The 18388-nt window shown below is 34.0% G+C and overlaps 1 protein-coding gene across 3 annotated transcripts; it reads left to right on the top strand.

Annotated features, from left to right (window-relative positions):
• The first annotated feature begins 49 nt into the window (after positions 1 to 49).
• Positions 50 to 15994, top strand: LOC136815834 (E3 ubiquitin-protein ligase RNF14-like). Of its 3 annotated transcripts, none has more exons than XM_067072283.1 (4): positions 50 to 170; positions 9490 to 9681; positions 12627 to 12789; positions 13846 to 15994. In XM_067072283.1, exons 2-4 carry the CDS (start codon positions 9506 to 9508, stop codon positions 14908 to 14910), a joined length of 1404 nt encoding a protein of 467 aa, XP_066928384.1. In that variant the 5' UTR covers positions 50 to 170; positions 9490 to 9505; the 3' UTR covers positions 14911 to 15994. The 3 variants fall into 3 exon arrangements, with proteins under 3 accessions (XP_066928384.1, XP_066928385.1, XP_066928383.1); XM_067072284.1 differs by having other exon boundaries at positions 50 to 192; XM_067072282.1 differs by having other exon boundaries at positions 50 to 196.
• The last annotated feature ends 2394 nt before the right edge of the window (positions 15995 to 18388 follow it).

Here is an 18388-nt window from a genome sequence, read left to right as displayed (position 1 = left end):
AGTCCTACTTTTCATCTTTGATTCTTGAGGATTATAGGCTATCCTTTGAAACCACTACTGGCTACTGGCTCCACTTTCGTTTTCAACATGTTTTAATTTTAAGGAAACTCGAAGAAACTTTTTAGACAAGACAAGTGAATAACACCAAGGACAAGTGCAGAGCAGAAAAGGTGAATCCAAATCAGTTAGGGAGTAGGTAAATCACTTTCCAAAAATTATCTGGCTGCCTTGGTGTGTTTTTTATCTTTGTGATTCATTTTCCATACTCTTGGGACTGTCTTGGAATACAAATCATTATTTTTGCAGCAAAATGACATATTTTTCGACATCTCTTCATCATCTAAAACCAGTCTAATTCCGACACCTTTTCAGAGGAAAAATAGGTAGATCGTAATCACTGATTGAAAAAGATGTTTTCCACTCTGAACCATACCGTGAGAGGTCCTAAAGCCGACAGCCCAGCCTAATTCCGACCCCCCAAATAACTGTTATGAAAAAAAATTCTATGTTTACAAACATTCCCTCTCCAAGTTGAATGATAAACTATTGCTAGAACTCTCGAAACAAAACATCTAACAAGATAGCTGTAATGTCAAGATGTCAATTAATGTAATTAAAAAGTGCGATTTGTAAAAATAATTACCTTTTATTCTGGATCAGTTGCTCATGTTTAAAACGATAACAGTTTTGTAATAAAAGTGACTTGTGCGGGAAAAATACGAAACAACTTGGACTGGTTTCCATTAAGAAACAAACAGACTAAATTGTAAAAATGGCGCAAAGTTGAAAAAAGGGCGGATGTGGTAGCACTAATTTGAATAACAAACATCGAATCAATGAGGCGGCAACTATCAACGCCCTTTTTACCACCTATAAGTCCGGATGTTTATTTACGGCAGTCAGGACCTCATTTCACTTTATCGATATTACGCAAACGGCAGTGTGCGCTAAATAATCTTGGTTTCGCTTTCGATTTCAAGCAAAGGTCTTAGCAACAGGGCGCGCGTACATAGAAACGGGGCTGGGTAGAAAAATCTAAACATAGAATTCAAAAAAAGTACCGATCATCGTATAGAGCACTAAAAAATACCCCCTTTCTATGTTTAGTTTGTTCTACCTTGGATTATAACTGAAAATATCTTCAAAAAACCCTTCGTCCGCTATCAGCCGCGCGGTAATCTTTGCCCGCTTCAATTCTTAGATAATGAATAAGAGAGGTGCGCTTAGCTAAGCCGTGCTCGCGGGCGATAAATTTATGTTTACTTATCTTGTATATTTTAGTGGTATTTATCCAATGAAAAGGATGTTGACAAAATATGCACGAGGCTGACAAAATATGCATGGCATTGATTATGACATCATTAAACATGTCAATGTCGATTCAACGCCCGTTAAAGAAAATAATTCGTAGATAGTTCCTTTTATCTTGAAATTTAGAAATACGAACAAAAAAAGATCAAATTTAATATTTGTTTCCTATCTAGATTATATTAGCGTTAGAATACGGTAAATTTTCACGAAAAATATTTCGCGATGGCGGTACGCCCAATCGCGCCCACGGGAAAGTTCCAATTTTTAATTATCAGGAAATCGGGGAAACCGGTTCACCACGTGGATAAAAAACGTACGGAATGAAACCTGACAGAAGGCTTCAACCAGATTTATTCAGATAAAGCTATAAGAGGTTCATTACTTGATGATTTTAAAACCTTACATAAGCAAAAACGAAAGTTGTTGGGAAGGAAAGAGTAAACGCAAGACAGAAGGTTTGGTTGTGTTGATCAGGTATGTTTTTATTCTATCCGAACTAATGTTAAAAAAGACCAAAGAGGTCCTGACTGATTTACGGAAGGCCCGCAATCGGATGGCTCTTCATTTAAGTGTACTCTTTGACGACATATATTATCTTTACTAGAATAGGAGCAAGGTGTCATGTAATACATAATAATTGTAATATACGTTGTCTATTAGTATTCTTATCATGTAATCTATAATATAATTATAACGTAATATACGTCGTCTATATGTATCCTTACACAAAGTCCTAACCCTGCAATCAAGCCAAGTGCCAGTGTAAAGTAATAGAAACCAGGATTGATTACGTAACGTTTCAAAATGAGCACGCTCGTGTGCTTTGGAAAATCAAAACATCTCGTTACTTTTTATGATGCTGTTACTACTGTTGTCATTTATGACGTTGTGCATATTGCAATAAAAAAATATGTTTTGTTATAAGAAGCAATTATTGTTATTTGGTTCAATTGGTTCAGTGTATCAAATCTCTCAGTTTAGTTGACACTTTGGTATCTTCGTTGCGTCACAGCGAAAGGTTTGTTTTTATTTTAGTTTGTATCTTTGAAAGACCCCATCGGCTTTAGGCTTTAGGCTTAGGCTGGGCTTTAGGACCTCTCACGGTACAGAGTAAGCAAATTAAAAAACTTTCTATCAGCGATTCCGACCTTCCATTATCCTAGCCTGGAGATCCATGATATGATTTCTTATTCTATATACTGATGGCGAAATCTATAGCATGGTATGGGCTGACAGTTTGAATTTCCCATATCCTAATAACGGTTGAGCATAGCTTTGAGCGTCTGTTAGTGGTCAAAAAGGCACTTTTTCTACTGTTTTTTCCACTAAAAAGGCTGTCTTAAGCAAAACTTTAGTTAATTCAGGAGGGGCAGCATTCGATAGCCGAAAAATATATTTGGATTCTGTTTAAAGATTCTTGAAAGTTGTTTCTTTAACATAATTGCCAGTTTCTTTTAGGGGACCCGCCCATATTTATTTGACAACGCAAACCGTCAAATTGACGTTATCCTCTGAGCCCCCCCACCCCCCACAGATAACGTCAAGCGATGTACTGATGTCTACCAAAGATTGTAGCCATTTTTCATCAAAGTTTTCCCGTTCCCTCGCAAAGTCCGTACTTGATTGTACCCATGCGTGTATGTGTTCTTTTAACTAATGATCTTTATTTAAAAAGAAATTAAAAGCTCCACTTGGCGCTAGGTCCGTGCCGTGTTTTAGGCGTACCACCTTCTTTGCCAACTTGTGCGATGTGGTTGGCTCGATCGCGCAAACAATGAAAATATGATGTAATGATAACATAGCGCGAACCAATGGGATTATGCGAGCAGCAAATTTTCATGTATTTCATAAACTACTATGTTTTGGAAAGCTTATAAAGTATAGTGTGGTTGGTGGTTACAAGTATCCGCGATTGTCACAAAAAGGTATACCTTTGATTTTTTATAACGCCAAACCTAAATTTTGAAACCCCCCCACCCCCTCAATAACGTCAATTTGACGTTTTGCGTTGTCAAATGAATATGGTCGGCTCCCCTTATTTTCCATTTAAGACTTTTTGTAAAATCTATGCTGAAGATGAGTCAATTTTGTCATCAATCATTTTCAATTTTTTTTTTAATTAACATTGTCAATACCCGTTGCATGTCAAAATTTGAATATGATTGGATAAATAGTACAGAAATTATCAGCATTTTAAAATTTTGAGTTTTAAGCTATTACAGCTGGGTATTATGTCACGTCTTACAGTCAAGTCATAAAACCTGATAACCTGATCTAGAAGACCTATGACCCTTAAAGGGGAAGTTAAGTGATTTTTAAGGTATATGTTTTTTCCCTGAAAACCAATCCTAACATCATAGAATTCATGAAAATCTCAACTTCAATGTCTAAACATCGATATATCTTTCATAAACACATACTCTTTTAGACGCAAAAACCGGTGTTTAAAAGACCCCCTTTTTGTTTAAAATTTCTTCTAATCTCTCTTTCGTGTGACGTCATTTGCTCCAGAAAGAATCTTTTTTAAACGATTTTGTAGTAGAAAAGAGCTGTATCATAACTGATCAAAACTTTTTTCAACCCCTGATTTTTTCAATATTTCATTACTTGATGTTTTATACGGTCTAACCATACTAGAATCCAAAAACCTTGTTTTTTTCAATAGAAATTCAATGGTAGCCACAATATCTAAGTATGTGAAAGAATCTTTGTGTTTTCAGTAAGGTCCAGTAAGCTTAGTAAGTTTTGGACTTCTTTCCATGTGAAGAGGGTGTAAGTAAAGTTATAGTTATGAAACACGAAAGACAAGAGATATAAAAATTGTATTTAGACCATTCCTCGCTCTTTAAAGAGAAAAATGTTGCTAAATAATTCCTATTTCATGACAAGTCAACGTTAGTGAGTTAATGCTAACGTACGTTGTGCGCCCTATATCTTAAGTCTAGAACTTGTTTTTACCAGTAGGTTTTTCTAAAGGCTAGCTAATCCAGTGGGAAATTGAAGTCTGAAAGCAACTGGGTTAAATATATATTTTTCTAAATTCTAGGAGAAGTAAAGGAAGGAGAATCTTCTAGGGAACTTTTGAATCTCGCATTCAGTAAAGTCAAAGTCAAAATAAGAGACTTTTAAATGGGATATGTCAATTCTTTTTTTTTCTCGATGGAATCATTTTCAGCCACAAAATTCAAGCGGAATTAGCGATTTACCCAATCGGGATGAGGACTATTCGTGGACACATTATCCCCTGGAGAGCCGAAGCTTTTTCCGCATCTACAAATCTAGCATTTACGGTTGCTTCATCAAACTAAAGTTATCACAAAAGGTCAAGGACTTACTAATCTTGTAGCTAGAAAGAATGAGAAAGTATAGGATTGAAGAAACGTGAAGAAATCTTGAAAAAACGAATAAATGTCTAGCCAGGTCTAGCAGAATCTCTTTACAAAACACTGTTTATCAGTACAGATTTTGTTTAAAAGAAAAATTTCTGTTCGTCTTTTGGAGCAAATTACGTCAGAACAGATGCTCGTGCCATTCCTCTTTAAAAAACGCGTTCTCTTTAAAAACTCACTTTTATTGCAAAAAAGAGGGAGCTATATCTCGTAGAAAAAAGTGTTTCGAACGAATAAAAAGTAACCTGAGGCTCATGATATTGTCATATAATGATGATAACAGCAAAAAATGGGTACTCTAGAAATGACTTAACTTCCCCTTTAAAGATTTACACAAGTTCTCTTAATAAGATTTTACTAAAAGTCAGAGTTATTCAAAAATGATTTGGATTTTAAATGTCAATTTTAGCATATATATTAATAAAAACCGTCAAATATGTTAAAGAATCTTTATTTGTTCAACTTAAATCAGCTTTCATTGGTGAGGGGTGATTGTGAAACTTTGTGATGAAGTCATAACCTATTTTTTTCTATGATTTCCTTTTATGGTAGAGAAAATTTTCTGCCCAAGTTTCAAGTCCATAGCTTTCCTAGATCAAAATTTATACAAGGATGGTGGAAACTAACTCCTTGAGAGTAGGAACCCCCAAAAGGCCTACCTTAAAGGAAGAAATTTTGGCGGAAAGAAAATTCGGCGGATTTGGCGGATTTGGCCAGAATCCGCCAAATTAAGTTCCCGCCAAAATTTCTTTTTTCCGCCATCCGCCAAATTAAATTCCCGCCAAATTAAACTTTTTGAAAATATGATCTCTTTTAAGGTGTTTTTGCATTGTTTTTGCTGTTTTTACGCTATTTTAAGGATAAAATTTTCAACAAACACCAAATTAAATTCCCGCCAAATTTAGTTTTTTCGTCCATCCGCCAAATTAAATTCCATCTAAAAAACTTTTTCGGCCATCCGCCAAATTAAATTCCCGCCAAAATTTCTTCCTTTAAGGTAATAATAATGGGGTTCATTTGAAAGCTAACAAACATGTTTAAGTTGTTTACCTTAACATCAACAATATCACCAACTTTGTAAACCTTCAAATAAGTGGAGAGATGTTCAACACCTGAAAAATCCAGAAAAATATTAACAAGTATATTAATCACTCTGAACCATAAAGTAAGCAAATTAAAAAACTTTCTATCAGCGATTCCGACCTTCCATCATCCTAGCCTTGAGATCCATGATATGATTTCTTATTCTATATACTGATGGCGAAATATATAGCATGGTATGGGCTGACAGTTTGAATTTCCCATATCCTAATAACGGTTGAAAACACAGCCAATCAAATCCTGTTATTGTTTCACTGGTCACACTTTCTTAAAGAAAGCCCAAGTTCCGAAATTTGGTTTTTATTTTAGTAAGCGAGGACAGCGCTAAATTCAAATTTCCCACTATAATTTTTTTGAGTCCAAAATCGGACTCACAGCTCTGACCTGTCAAGTATTCATCAGATTAAAAAAAAATACGCAGACGGGTTCCTGTCTACCATTATCTACCATTCCATGGGGGTGTTGGAATTTGGAATTAGAAAAGGGATGTTGACATTATGCCCATAATGGGCATTAGACCAACTTACAGTACCGTGAGTGGTCCTAAATCCGACAGCCCTGCCTAAATCCGATGGGGTCTTTCAAAGATACAAACTAAAATAAAAACAAACCTTTTGCTGTGATGTGACGCAATGAAGATACCAAAGTGTCAACTAAACTGAGAGATTTGATACACTGAACCAATAGACCTTTTCGCCTTATTGAATTCATCCGCCATATTGAATTGTATGCAAAAATTATGGTGACCAAATTGCGGTGGTGAAATTTCCTTAGAAAGTATGCAAAACATATGCAAAAAGAAAGTATAAATATAAAACTTACATGCATAATTGGCATTTTATATTAAAGTGTAATTTTGTAGAAGAAAGATTAAATTTGCTTCTTTTGAAAACTAGAAATAATTATGTTCACCCATCTCGTAGAACAAGCACTTCAAAAGACCATAACATTAGACATAAACTCAAACTGAAAAATCACCTGCGAAGGTAAAAAATAATCCTTATTTGGCTGACAGTAAATTATTCTCCTGGGAATAGAGCCGCCAAATGATCAAATCGAACATTGATGATGTGTGACGTCATAATTACTGCTCTTTCAGTTTGCGTGTTTTGAAAGTTTGATGTGTGTACTCCGTCTTTGTGGAGTTTTTTAATGGCATGAAAACAAAATATGCTATGTCTTTAAGAACAAATTTCTAAAAGGCTTTTGTTCTTCTGTAAATATTTCTTTTTGGATTGAGAAATTCCATCTTTTATTGTTCTACTAATGATTATGATATTTCTTTATAAGATGCTTTCTTGTCTTTTTAATCTTTGTGTAAACTTGCATATGTTTTACATATTTTCCAACTATCCAACTACGGCATTTTCGTTCCTGTATTTTTGCATACAATTCAAGATTGCGAATGGAAAGGCGAAAAGGTCTATTGAACCAAATAACAATAATTGCTTCTCATACAAAACATAATTCCTTATTACAAAATTGTTAACGTTTTAAACACAAATAACAGATTCAGAATAATTAGAAATAGAGGTAATTATTTTTACAACTCACACTTTTTTTATCACATTAATTTACATATTGGCATTATAGTAATCTTGTTAAGTGTTTTATTTCAAGAGCTCTTGCAATAGTTTATTGTTCAACTTGGAGAAGGAATGTTTGTAAACATATAATTTTTTTTCATAGCAGCTATTTGGGGGTCGGATTTAGGCAGGGCTGTCGGATTTAGGGCCTTTCACGGTACCTCACAGGCAGTTAAATGTTTAAGATAAAAACTTCAATTATTTCTCTTTTCGGCAACTACCGTAAGTTGGTCTAATATTGACATCCCTCTTCTAATTCCGACTCCCTTCTTTAGAGTTAGGAATAATATGACAGTATACTAGGACACACTTAGGAAATCAAGGTTTCGGTTATAGTTATAGTTCAAGTTATAGTCTGTTACCCCCATGTGGACGACATGGATTTTCTGTAACAATTTATTACTTTTGAAAACTTCAGGATTTCCGTAACATTCAAGATTTTTTATGGGAAAACCTTGGATTTTCTTTCCTAATAAGGGTGTCGAAAATAGAGGAGGGAAAAACTGCAATTTTTTCAATGATAACATGCTGAAACCAGCAGAAAAGTAAAAAAAATAGATAAATGAAAATTGCTGTTTTCAATAATTTTTGCCGTTTTTGGAAAGAAAAGTTGATTTTATTATCTAACACGTAGTAATAGACACCCTTACAATTAGTGGGCCCACTTTGCCTCGTTTATTTTTGTTTTTAACTGGTTTCTGTCAGAATGCAGACTAGCAAAATCGAGTCATATGTAAACAAACTTACAACAGGGGTTCTGTTTTCTCCTAGCTGTGTTTCGGCATCGATGCAGGATCTTCTTATTTCATTTCAGAACTTTTCATGTTATTGAGCAATGAAAAATTGAAAAAATCACTTTTAAAGATCCGAAAATCTTTCCCACAATATAATTTTACATTATTCAAACACCTTTGACATCTTTGCCCTTATAAAGACAGCGCTTTTCTATCGTTTCTATCTTAAACACCCAACTGACATGCTAGCTCTAAAGCCCTAAAACAGCATCTAATAGCATGAAAGCCAGAATATGATTCTTCAATGGGAATCAAAAATATTAAAGTGCACTTGTTGGTATTTTTTTTGGAATGTACCAAATTGTCTTTTTTGGATATGTCCTGTTTAAGACAACTTTTCTTAATGAAAACTTTTACACGAGTTTTCAATATTTTGAGAAAAAGAGATAGGATGAAATATTCCGATTTTTTTAGTCAGGCTTTGATTGGATGAGTTGAACAGCTACAATTTAAGGACAAAATTAGGAGTTAGGATGAAAAATTCCACAGTTAATTACTCCTCATCTATAAAAGATGCCGTCTCGAAATTGTACTTTTAAATGGTGTACCATGTAAATTATTAGAAAATGTAAGAAAAACGACGAAAGAAGTAGAAAAGGATGAGATTCCAAAAATATTGATAAAAAACGGGTTGTCCAAAAGAATGTTTTACTAACTAATGGATATTGCTTTGAGGATGAAAATTACATGAGTGTAAATAGTAAAGAGTGTTTCTTTCAGAAAGTAGCAATACATTCACTCAAAGAGTGGCATAGGATGAAATATTCCACTTTTTATGTCACCCAAAATAGAAAATTACTCCTTAATTTTAAATTTGAAAACTTATGGTATCAACAATGGGTTTCAGAAGGGTTTAGAAAATAAAACCGTTTTAAAAAGTTGTTATAGTAGAAATCAGAAAATCTTGATTTTCTGGAATATTTCATCCCAAATTACTCCGAAACCTATATCATTGGAATCCTCGTGGAAAAATAAGTCATTTCTGAAAATAAGGTCTACAATCAATGCAATCAAGGTAGTAATATTTTGAGAAAAAAAGGGAAATTACCACAAAATCTTGTAGCTACAAACAATTTGGAGGCACTCTAACTTAGGTTTGAAGTGTAGAGCTTTAATTCTGAGTTTTACAGCTAGACTTGGAAGACTAGAACTATGGATATCCATTCAGTAAAGATCTCTCCACGAGATAGCTCATTTAATTGTGGGTTGAGTACATTCTATAACTGCGATGTGGTTAGTAATGTCTAAAGAATTATTGCTTTTGATTTTATTATTTCTTTAATTTTTTTCTTTGTTTTATTCATGCAGGTGAAAGACATGCAATATGAGTGAGGACAGAGAACGTCAGGAAAACGAGTTAGCTGCTTTGGAATCCATTTTCGATGATGAAAGATTGTTTATAAGAGCAGCAGAAGGTTTTGGCGGCCAACTATCTGTTTCTGTCAATTTCCCAGAGGAATGCTCATTTTTCTATCCAGAGATAAAAAATGCAAGAAGTCGGTAAGTAATGCCTTTTCTTGAAAATGCTTCTTGCCTTGGAAAATTCCACTATCAATCAATTCTAATTTAAAAGGAGATCAAGTCTAGTTCCTTAAAGTAAAGTATTTCTATGCGCGTCTCAACTAAGAAAATTTGAGTTTTTTTATTTGGGCAGGGTGAAAAGCAGAATGGCATGGGTAGCACTTATGAGCATGAGTCTGCTAATGTCACCCATTTTCGGTTTTGTTAACTTTTCAACTTTAAGGCTCCAGTGAAAAATCTAGGTGCATGCAATAATGATACCAGCTGATGTTTTTTATCAGTCTTGATACTGGCAAGCTTAAACAGTCATTTTTTTCACTTTACAAAGTACACAATTTTTTCAGGACAGCTTTTTACATCAGAATGTGAACGGAAAATGAGGTTTTTAGCAAATTGTCTAAGTTCATTATTTAATAATCTAGGCCAATCATGTCTGATCATACTTAATTTTTCTTTTTATTACAGCCAAGGGATATGAAAAACAAAATCTACAAAAAGATTTTTCAAAATGAAGTTTTTCCCAGAATAAATGCAAAAAGTTGCGGACATAACTTTTTCCGTTCACAAAGTTATGTCCGCACACAATTGATTTGCTAGAGAAGTGAAAGTGTTAATATCTATAGTTATTTGATTTTTAACCCTTCCCATCCATTAGAGAACCAAACCAAGTAACACTAAAATACCAGTTGTCCTTCATTGAAAAATATTCCATTTTGAAGTGAACAGGGTACGATTTCCGTTCACAATTTTGAGTTATGTCCGCACATTATTTTATCCTTTAAATTTTCAAAGGAGTTATTCTTACTCAACTGAATCATTTTTCTATATCAAGGGTCATATTTGGGGTCATTTTATACAAATTTGAAGTCCCAAAGGCTATTTGTTGGGAGACGGTGAAACAAAATAGTTTCTCCAAAAATTAGTTATGTCCGCAACAAAAAGTTATGTCCGCAACAAAAAGTTATGTCCGCAACAAATCATGAAGTTTTCTCAGCCCCCAAACACCATTTTTAGGTTTCTTTGACAAATTATTGCATTTGAGGTCATTATAAGTTGGTTAAAACCAGAAAAAAGTCTGATAATTTTCTATTGGCAAGATTTCAGTTTTTTCACCTCATATCTATGTATTTCATGTTGCGGACATAACTATTTCATCTAAAATGTTGCTGATAAAGTGTATTTGCAAGCTGGCATGATGTTTTATTATATGGAAGTAATGCTTAGGCTATTAGAAATAGAAAACAAATACTCTGATGCCAAGTTGAGGTCCAAAATTAAAATTTTAACAGAAAAATAACCTTTTTGTTTCTTTGAAAATGATGGTTCTGAGCCTGCGAGCTTGAATAAAGGATAAATCATGCATTAATTTGCATATTAAATTCATTGTGTAGTGTTCACACAACATAATCTACTACACATTCACTTACAGACTGGTTAGAATTGCTCCAATAGTTCAAAACAGAGTCATATTCTGTAGCAAATTGTATGTTGCGGACATAACTATTAAAGTATTTTATCAGATTTTTGACCCCCTTAAGCAGTTATGCTAACACTTTGACAATACTAAAGAGTTACATTTGTAAAAACCATGCATTTCCTTGTTTTTTTAATTTTTTGTGTCCTCTAGAGGGTCGTTCTTCTATTAGAAATATGAGAAAGTTCTAATATCATTGATAAGTCTTCTTTTATTCTTTTCAAAGAAAAACATGTAATAAAACTGAAATCAAACCAAACCAAATCTTTTGGTTTTATATTGATTTAGTCAGATTTAGTCTCTATAATATTCCTTAAATTTTGGCAATAGAAAAAGACACTCCAAAATCTTTAATTAATGATGTATAATGTTCTATGGTTCTACCCTAAGAAGAAAAAGTTATGTCCGCAACACAGCATTATTATACATTTAACCCATTCTATTGAAAAAGTTTAGTGACTCTCAAGGAAAAATCATATTTAATGATTATGAAAATGTACAACAGTTGATGTCAAGCTCAAATCTTAACTTTTAAGATTAGATTTTAACAAATAATTATGTATGATTGGATTCTCTTTTACAAATAAATCTTCAATTTTCAGGAAATCATAGTTACAAAGACCTTTCAAGACAACAAATTTCAATGATTAAGTTTTGGTTCAAGTACAGCAAAGTATTAAAAGCCAAATAATAACTCAATTTAATGTTTATTGCAGATTTTAAATCAAATTTAACAAAAAGTTATGTCCGCAACCAACAAAGTTTCATTTTCTAATTTTTATTGGCTAACTGAAATATAGCAAACTTTTGGTTTTTTGGAAGCCTTGTGATGAGTCCTTCAAATCTAGAATGAAATTACCTGACCATAGCCAGTTTTCTTTTCATTAAGTCAAACTTTATGGGAATATTTTTTAGTATTTTAGATTTTATTTTGAAAAAAGTGTCAGAATTTGAAAAATATGCCATACTGGAGGGTAAAAATTGCTTTTCAATGCAGCTTAATATATTAGCCATGAACTGAAATCTAAGACAAGTATTAGATAATGCATATTTTATCTCAAATAAAGTGTAAACTACAAAGAGTTTTTTGCCAAATTTGTCTGATTATAACTACTCTAGGTTAAATTTATGGACCAAGCCAGTTTGATTAAGCCCTGATACTTATGTTTTCTGAAAATTGAAGTCATTAATAAAAGAATTATCCAGGAATAAAAGTGAAATTCAAAACTTTATTTTTTCCAAATTTTTTCACCTATTTGGGTGACATTACCAGACTCATGCTCTTATATAGGTCTAGATCTACTAGTACAGGACTGTAAAGATCGAGTAATATCAAATGATGCAGTGGCACTTAGGGGCTGATAGGTAATCACTTTAATTAGACTGGCGATATTTAATGAATGCCAATTTTGTGAAGCTTACTTATTTTACTATCTAATTGTTTGTAAAGGGACGAAGAGAAAGCGTCGACAAGTGATGAACGAGCAAACCATCAAAAGTTGGGCATCAAGCATCTTCCACCCATTGTTCTTAATTTTGATTTACCACCTAATTATCCTTCAAAAGTAATTCCTGAATTCACTTTATCTTGTAAATGGCTACCTGTTCAAAAGGTAAAAGTTTTAATCTCATCGTTTTTTCTTAGAATTGACTACAAGAAAAATTAGAATTTCTTATTGGCATATTTCACCTTTTCGTTTAACTTTTCGAATTTATTTAACAATCTACATATTAACGTCCGTGTCAAAAAGGTGTGCAATGTGTAGTGTTTCCAAGCATTTGTCATATAATAAAAAGGTTGGTATCGTTGGAAAGATATTTGAATGGGCTTCCACTAATTTGTTTTTCAAAATTTGTTCAAGAAAGTGAAGAAAAACGAAGAAAAAAATGAACTTCTTGTAGAGTAGCGCTATAATTACCATTATTATCCATACAGCGGTCATTAAGTAAGCCATTAAAGATTCAATCGGTGGGCGGTATTGAAAGGTTTTGTGACTCAAATTGTCATACCCGCGCTGAGGAAACTAAAGCGCCAGGCTTCAGAGGGCTGAAATATTATTAACCGCCCGGGTATAGGGCAATAACGTTATTTGCGGCTCGCTCGTAATTGGATTGAAGTCGTTGCATTGAAGCGAAGAGACTAAACTAACGTCAGAAAAAAACACTTTTTGGTCATTTGCGGCCCGCTCGCAAGGTGCTAAAAATTTGTTGAAGACATTGCATTGAAGTGAAAAGACTTGGTTGACGCTAGAAAAAAACGTTGTTTGAATGTCCGATATGGATAATAATAGTAGTAGCGTTAAGTTTTCGTTCGTTGTTGTCATCAATTCTGCCCTTGCAGTTTGATTATTAGCCCTCTAGTGCCATTTTTCCCAAATGACACTATCGGGCGAATAATCAAACTCCGCGGGCAGAAAATAACAACAACAACCTCAAACTGAACGCTATTGTTATATTTTCACAAAAATGAAACTTCAATCTTAGATCAGCAACAAATCTAATTGCGACGACGGCTAGTATCTTGTATTAATTTTTGAAGCAGTTTATGGCTAAACACACATTTTATTTTTCAATGGTGGCTTCGATCATTAGCGGTGTCAGAGAACTGTTGAAAAGTATCTTTACTTCACCTTCGTGTACTTTTTCAAAACGAATATTTATCTTTTTAGATTTCAATACTTTGCAAAGCGTTAGATGAAGCATTCGTTGAAGGAGATGGAAACGAAATTCTTTACGAATGGACGACCATCTTATCAGAACAAACATGTGACATTCTGGAGATCTCTGGAAGTTTAGTGTTAGAGGTTGCACGGGACAACACCAAAAATGGAGTCGATGGAAGGTCAGTGCAAGACATAGCCAATATGGCAGGTCTGGTATCCTATTTGATCGACTATAACCAATCGGAGGAGACTCGCTTATTTAAGACTTCTTACATTTTATGCGGTGTTTGTTTCAACGAGAAATTTGGTTCGATGTGTGTTCAATTTCATCAGTGTAAACACGTGTTTTGTAAACAATGTATGGCGGAATATTTTACCGTCCAGATAAATGATGGATCAGTCAAAGCTCTGATTTGCCCTGAGGGGAAGTGTGAAACGCAAGCTGACCCTGCAATGGTGAAATCGTTGGTTGATAGCGAGTTGTTTGAAAGATATGATAAATTATTGCTGCAAAGGACTTTGGAATGTATGTCTGATATAACGTACTGTCCACGGAAGGCATGCCAAGCTCCAGTTTTGAGAGAGGAAGACTTAGACATGGCACGGTGTCCAACTTGTCACTTTGTGTTTTGTATTTTGTGTCATAACACATATCACGGTCGTGCAAAGTGTCCTCTTTCTTCTGAAGAGATGAAAAAACTGAGGGAAACTTATATCAATGGAACTGAAGAAGAAAAAGAGGAGTTGATTAAAAAATATGGTAAAAAGGTTTTCCAACGAATGATCGAAGAAGGTTACAGTGAAGCTTGGCTCGAACGTTTCTCGCAAAAATGTCCCAAATGTAAAGCCGGTATACAGAAAATAGATGGTTGCAATAAAATGACATGTTTCCAGTGTCGCACGAACTTTTGTTGGCTTTGCAACGCGTTTTTGAATCAACTGAATCCGTACACACATTTTAATAACCCAAAGACGAAATGTTACAATAAATTGTTTGAAGGGATTGAACAAGACTTTAGAGGGTTTGAAGATGGAGAAGAGGACGAGGATGGATGGATTCAATTCCTCTGATGTAAATTTTTAAAGTAGTTTAGGTTGTTTCACCTGTTATATCTTTTTTACCTATTGCTCGCTGGGTTATCGATGATACAAATTTCATTTTTACCTTAACTAATAGGCTATTCCATTTTTAAACCACACAAGGGTATTGACGAACTCCAGGGGGGTCTGAGCCTTGATTTTGCAAGGGGTTTTCAGATTTTCCAAGGGGGTTATTAAAGGTTTCCAGAGGGTTCTCTTCTCCTAAACTGACCTGGTTTTTACACAAATGACAGATTGAAACTAAAATTTACCGCTAAATTTCGAAAAAAATATCAATCGTAAACAAAGGAATTGCTAGATTCAATCTGTCGTCAAAAATGCGGTGCATTTTTTAAGGCTTCATTTTTTCTTGCCTGAGAAAGGGTAGAGATTGAACTCTAGCCCTTTGGGCTTTAAACTCAATGGTGTCGATCCCTAATTTCCAGGGGATATTTTGATATCCAAAATTTTCAGGGGAGTTGGAAAAAAAAACCCTCCACAATTTTTTTTTGGAATAGCCCAATACTTGCAAGGTTTTTATCTTCTTCTCATAGAGTGCTCTAATATAGCAGTTTTATAAACTCTGAATTTGAAATAAGAATTTAGCAGACTCTCAATATAATAGCTAAACAGATTCACTAAGAAATTATGATCTAGGGAAGGCAAGGACAGTATGATTGTTAAAGAAAGTGAATGAAGAAAATTTTAACTGATGATGTGCCCTTATAAACTACATTTGATAGAAATTTATATTTTGATATATTTATTATATAGCCATTTGTATAACTAAGATTTCAATGATATTATTATTATATGTAGATTAGAATTAATTCCCAATGACTTAACCATCGTTTAATTTTTAAGTTTCGGAAAATAGTTGACGGACGGAATCGAAAAGCCCGAGCGAAAATGGGTGGTCTAGGGCCTATATCTGGTATATATTTTCGACTTCCAACCTGTCTATACCGTATTTCCACGAACAAAGGCCACGTGTGTCTTAAATTTAAGGTACGATGCTCTTTTTAAATTTTGAAATAACCATTTTCAAAGACAAAGACAAAGAATATTAATTTTACTACTATAGTTTTGTATTTCTGAGGGTGGCGTTTGAATAGGCTGTTTCTGCAGCATGAAAGAGGAGGTCCTTTAGTTTGATTAGAGGTTATCAAGGGTCTCCCTCGAAAAAAGTTGTATTTTGACGGTCTTATAAAATGCGAAATGTTATTGCTCAGCAGTTTCGCATGTATTGGGTATAAACGTTCACTTTTAAAATGAACACGTCTGTTTTAGTGACCCCTGGAAATGGCAAAGTTCGCAAAAAACCCTTACAAAAATTATTCTCATACCTTTAAAAGTGAGGATAGAGCTATAATCAGTCTTTACAACCTGGGAATTTTAGAATTATATTTTTACCCTCTAGAAAAATGAAAAAACTCCTTTAGACTCCCTTGAATTTCTTCTCCGATAACCCCCTGGAAATGTTCGTCCACCCGCTCCCTTGTATAGATATAAAATGTTTTGGGTTTTAGGGGTAGTTAACTTTCTTCTTTGCAAAATCTTTTCCGTTTAATTTAAGCGGTATTTTGCAAATTGAAACCTACTGTTGGTTTTAAAAAAAGTTTCCCGTTTTTCATGCCTTCTTTAGATTATTACCTCGCAGGGGATTTTTACCCCTTTGTCCTGAGAAAAGAGAACTGAAAGGGATCTTCTTATTGATGTGAATATTATATCTCATCCTATATTTCAATTTATTCAATAGTTCGCACAAAATTATCAGAAAGGAAATGCAACTTTTACCTGTACGCTGTAGCCAAATTGAGAAGAAAAAAAAAACAAGAAATAGGTAAACAAAGAAACCAAACTTGTTTCTGGTCTCTTACTGAGGGGCTGGGTTACTTCCTCTTGTATGCACGTCTGTGTAGTATTCTTTCTTCTTATAGTGAAAATAACTGAGATTCTCTCTGTAAACCTGTGTTAAAATCGCGTTTAGATCAGGCAGGCAAAACTTTCGATAAAAATAAATTTTACATTTGTGGGGCTGTACATTTTAGTTGAACAGCCCCTTCTCACAGACCGCCTGGGAGGATTTTTCTAGCCATTGGGGATAAAAATAACGGACTGAAACTCCATGTGATTGATTTCCCATATTTTTCATGGCTAGGGATTTCAATTCTTTTTGTTTTCAAGTCAGAAAATTCAGTGGGGGTGGGAAAGATAGCATAGTATTTTGCAGTGAGGATTGGTTTATTTGATTATTTACAGTGGGGATAAAAATGGGAGGTTCATTATCCACCGGGACGATATTTAGGCCAATTTTTCCAGTTAGTCTGTGAGAAGGGGGTGTACTTGAAATTTAAAGGGCCTTTTGTCTACTGTCTAAATACTTATACTCCGTGGTGGTGGATTCAAAATTTCTTAAATGTCAAAAGAAATTAGGTTTTTGGACCTACCGGGAGGTCCTTTAATTTGACCGTTGTCCGTTCGCCTGTTACAAGCTTTCTCGGGATTGGCTCATTAGTTTTTTGTAATTTTTTGCACAGTGATACAAAATAGCAATGCCTGAAAAGTGACGGAGCCCGATTTTTGAAAAAATATTTTTGGGGGGCAAATTTGGGCCAAGAACTACCTAAAAATAAGGTTTTTTGGACTTTGTGCAAAATTGCTTCATTAGTCTTTCCTGATTTTTGACAGAAAGATAGAGTGCAAGAAGGTACCCTAAAATGTGGCTGAAGTAATTTTTCTCGGAAAAGTTTTTTTCGTCGTAAAATACGGATTTTCGCAAGTTTGGCCTAAAAACTACCTAAAAATAAGTATTTTTTGGACTTGATGCAAAACTGCTTCATAAGTTTTTCCTGTTTTTTGGCAGAAAGATGGAGAGCAAGGTTCTGTAAAAAGTGACTAAAGCAGTTTTTTTCGGAAAATTTTTTTTGGCCGTAAAAATCGGTTTTTCTTATTTGGGGAAATTCCCTTATGTCATTTTTAGGGAAAAAGAGCGTTTCTGGCGATCGATATTTTTTCAGATTTTTTGTACTTTGATGTAATTAATATTTAAAATCTGATGAAGTCCGATTTTCAAAATAATTTTTTTGGGCAAATTAATTGGGCAAAAATGTGCCTAAAAATGGGGTTTTCTGGACTTTGTGTGAAATTGCTTCATTAGTTTTTTCAAATCTTTTGGACAAAGATAAAAGGCAAGTATCTCTAAAACGTAACTCAAGCTGTTTTTTCTGGAAAAAAATTTTTGGCTGTAAAAATCGGCTTTTCTATTGGGGAAAAACTTTTGTCATATTTAGGAAAATGAGCATTTGTCGAGATGGCTTGGTTTTTTTTCTTATTTTTTGCATAGTGCTATAAAATGGTAATATTTAATTTCTGATGGAGCCTGATTTTCGAAAAAATAATTTTTTGAGCAAATTTGGGCAGAAAAGTGCCATATTTAAGCTGCTCATTACACTTTCTTACTCTCTTG

This window comes from Clytia hemisphaerica, unplaced genomic scaffold (assembly GCF_902728285.1).
Source record: "Clytia hemisphaerica strain Z4C2 unplaced genomic scaffold, Clytia hemisphaerica genome assembly, whole genome shotgun sequence".
NCBI classification, from domain to species: domain Eukaryota; kingdom Metazoa; phylum Cnidaria; class Hydrozoa; order Leptothecata; family Clytiidae; genus Clytia; species Clytia hemisphaerica.
This window is presented reverse-complemented; position numbering and strand designations above follow the sequence as displayed.

Bases quoted from the DNA above. Each gene is read 5' to 3' on its own strand.
- LOC136815834 (XM_067072283.1), top strand. From the start codon at position 9,506: ATGAGTGAGGACAGAGAACGTCAGGAAAACGAGTTAGCTGCTTTGGAA. The intron at 9,682-12,626 runs GTAAGTAATGCC...TTGTTTGTAAAG, and splicing joins ATAAAAAATGCAAGAAGTCG to GGACGAAGAGAAAGCGTCGA. The intron at 12,790-13,845 runs GTAAAAGTTTTA...TTATCTTTTTAG, and splicing joins AATGGCTACCTGTTCAAAAG to ATTTCAATACTTTGCAAAGC.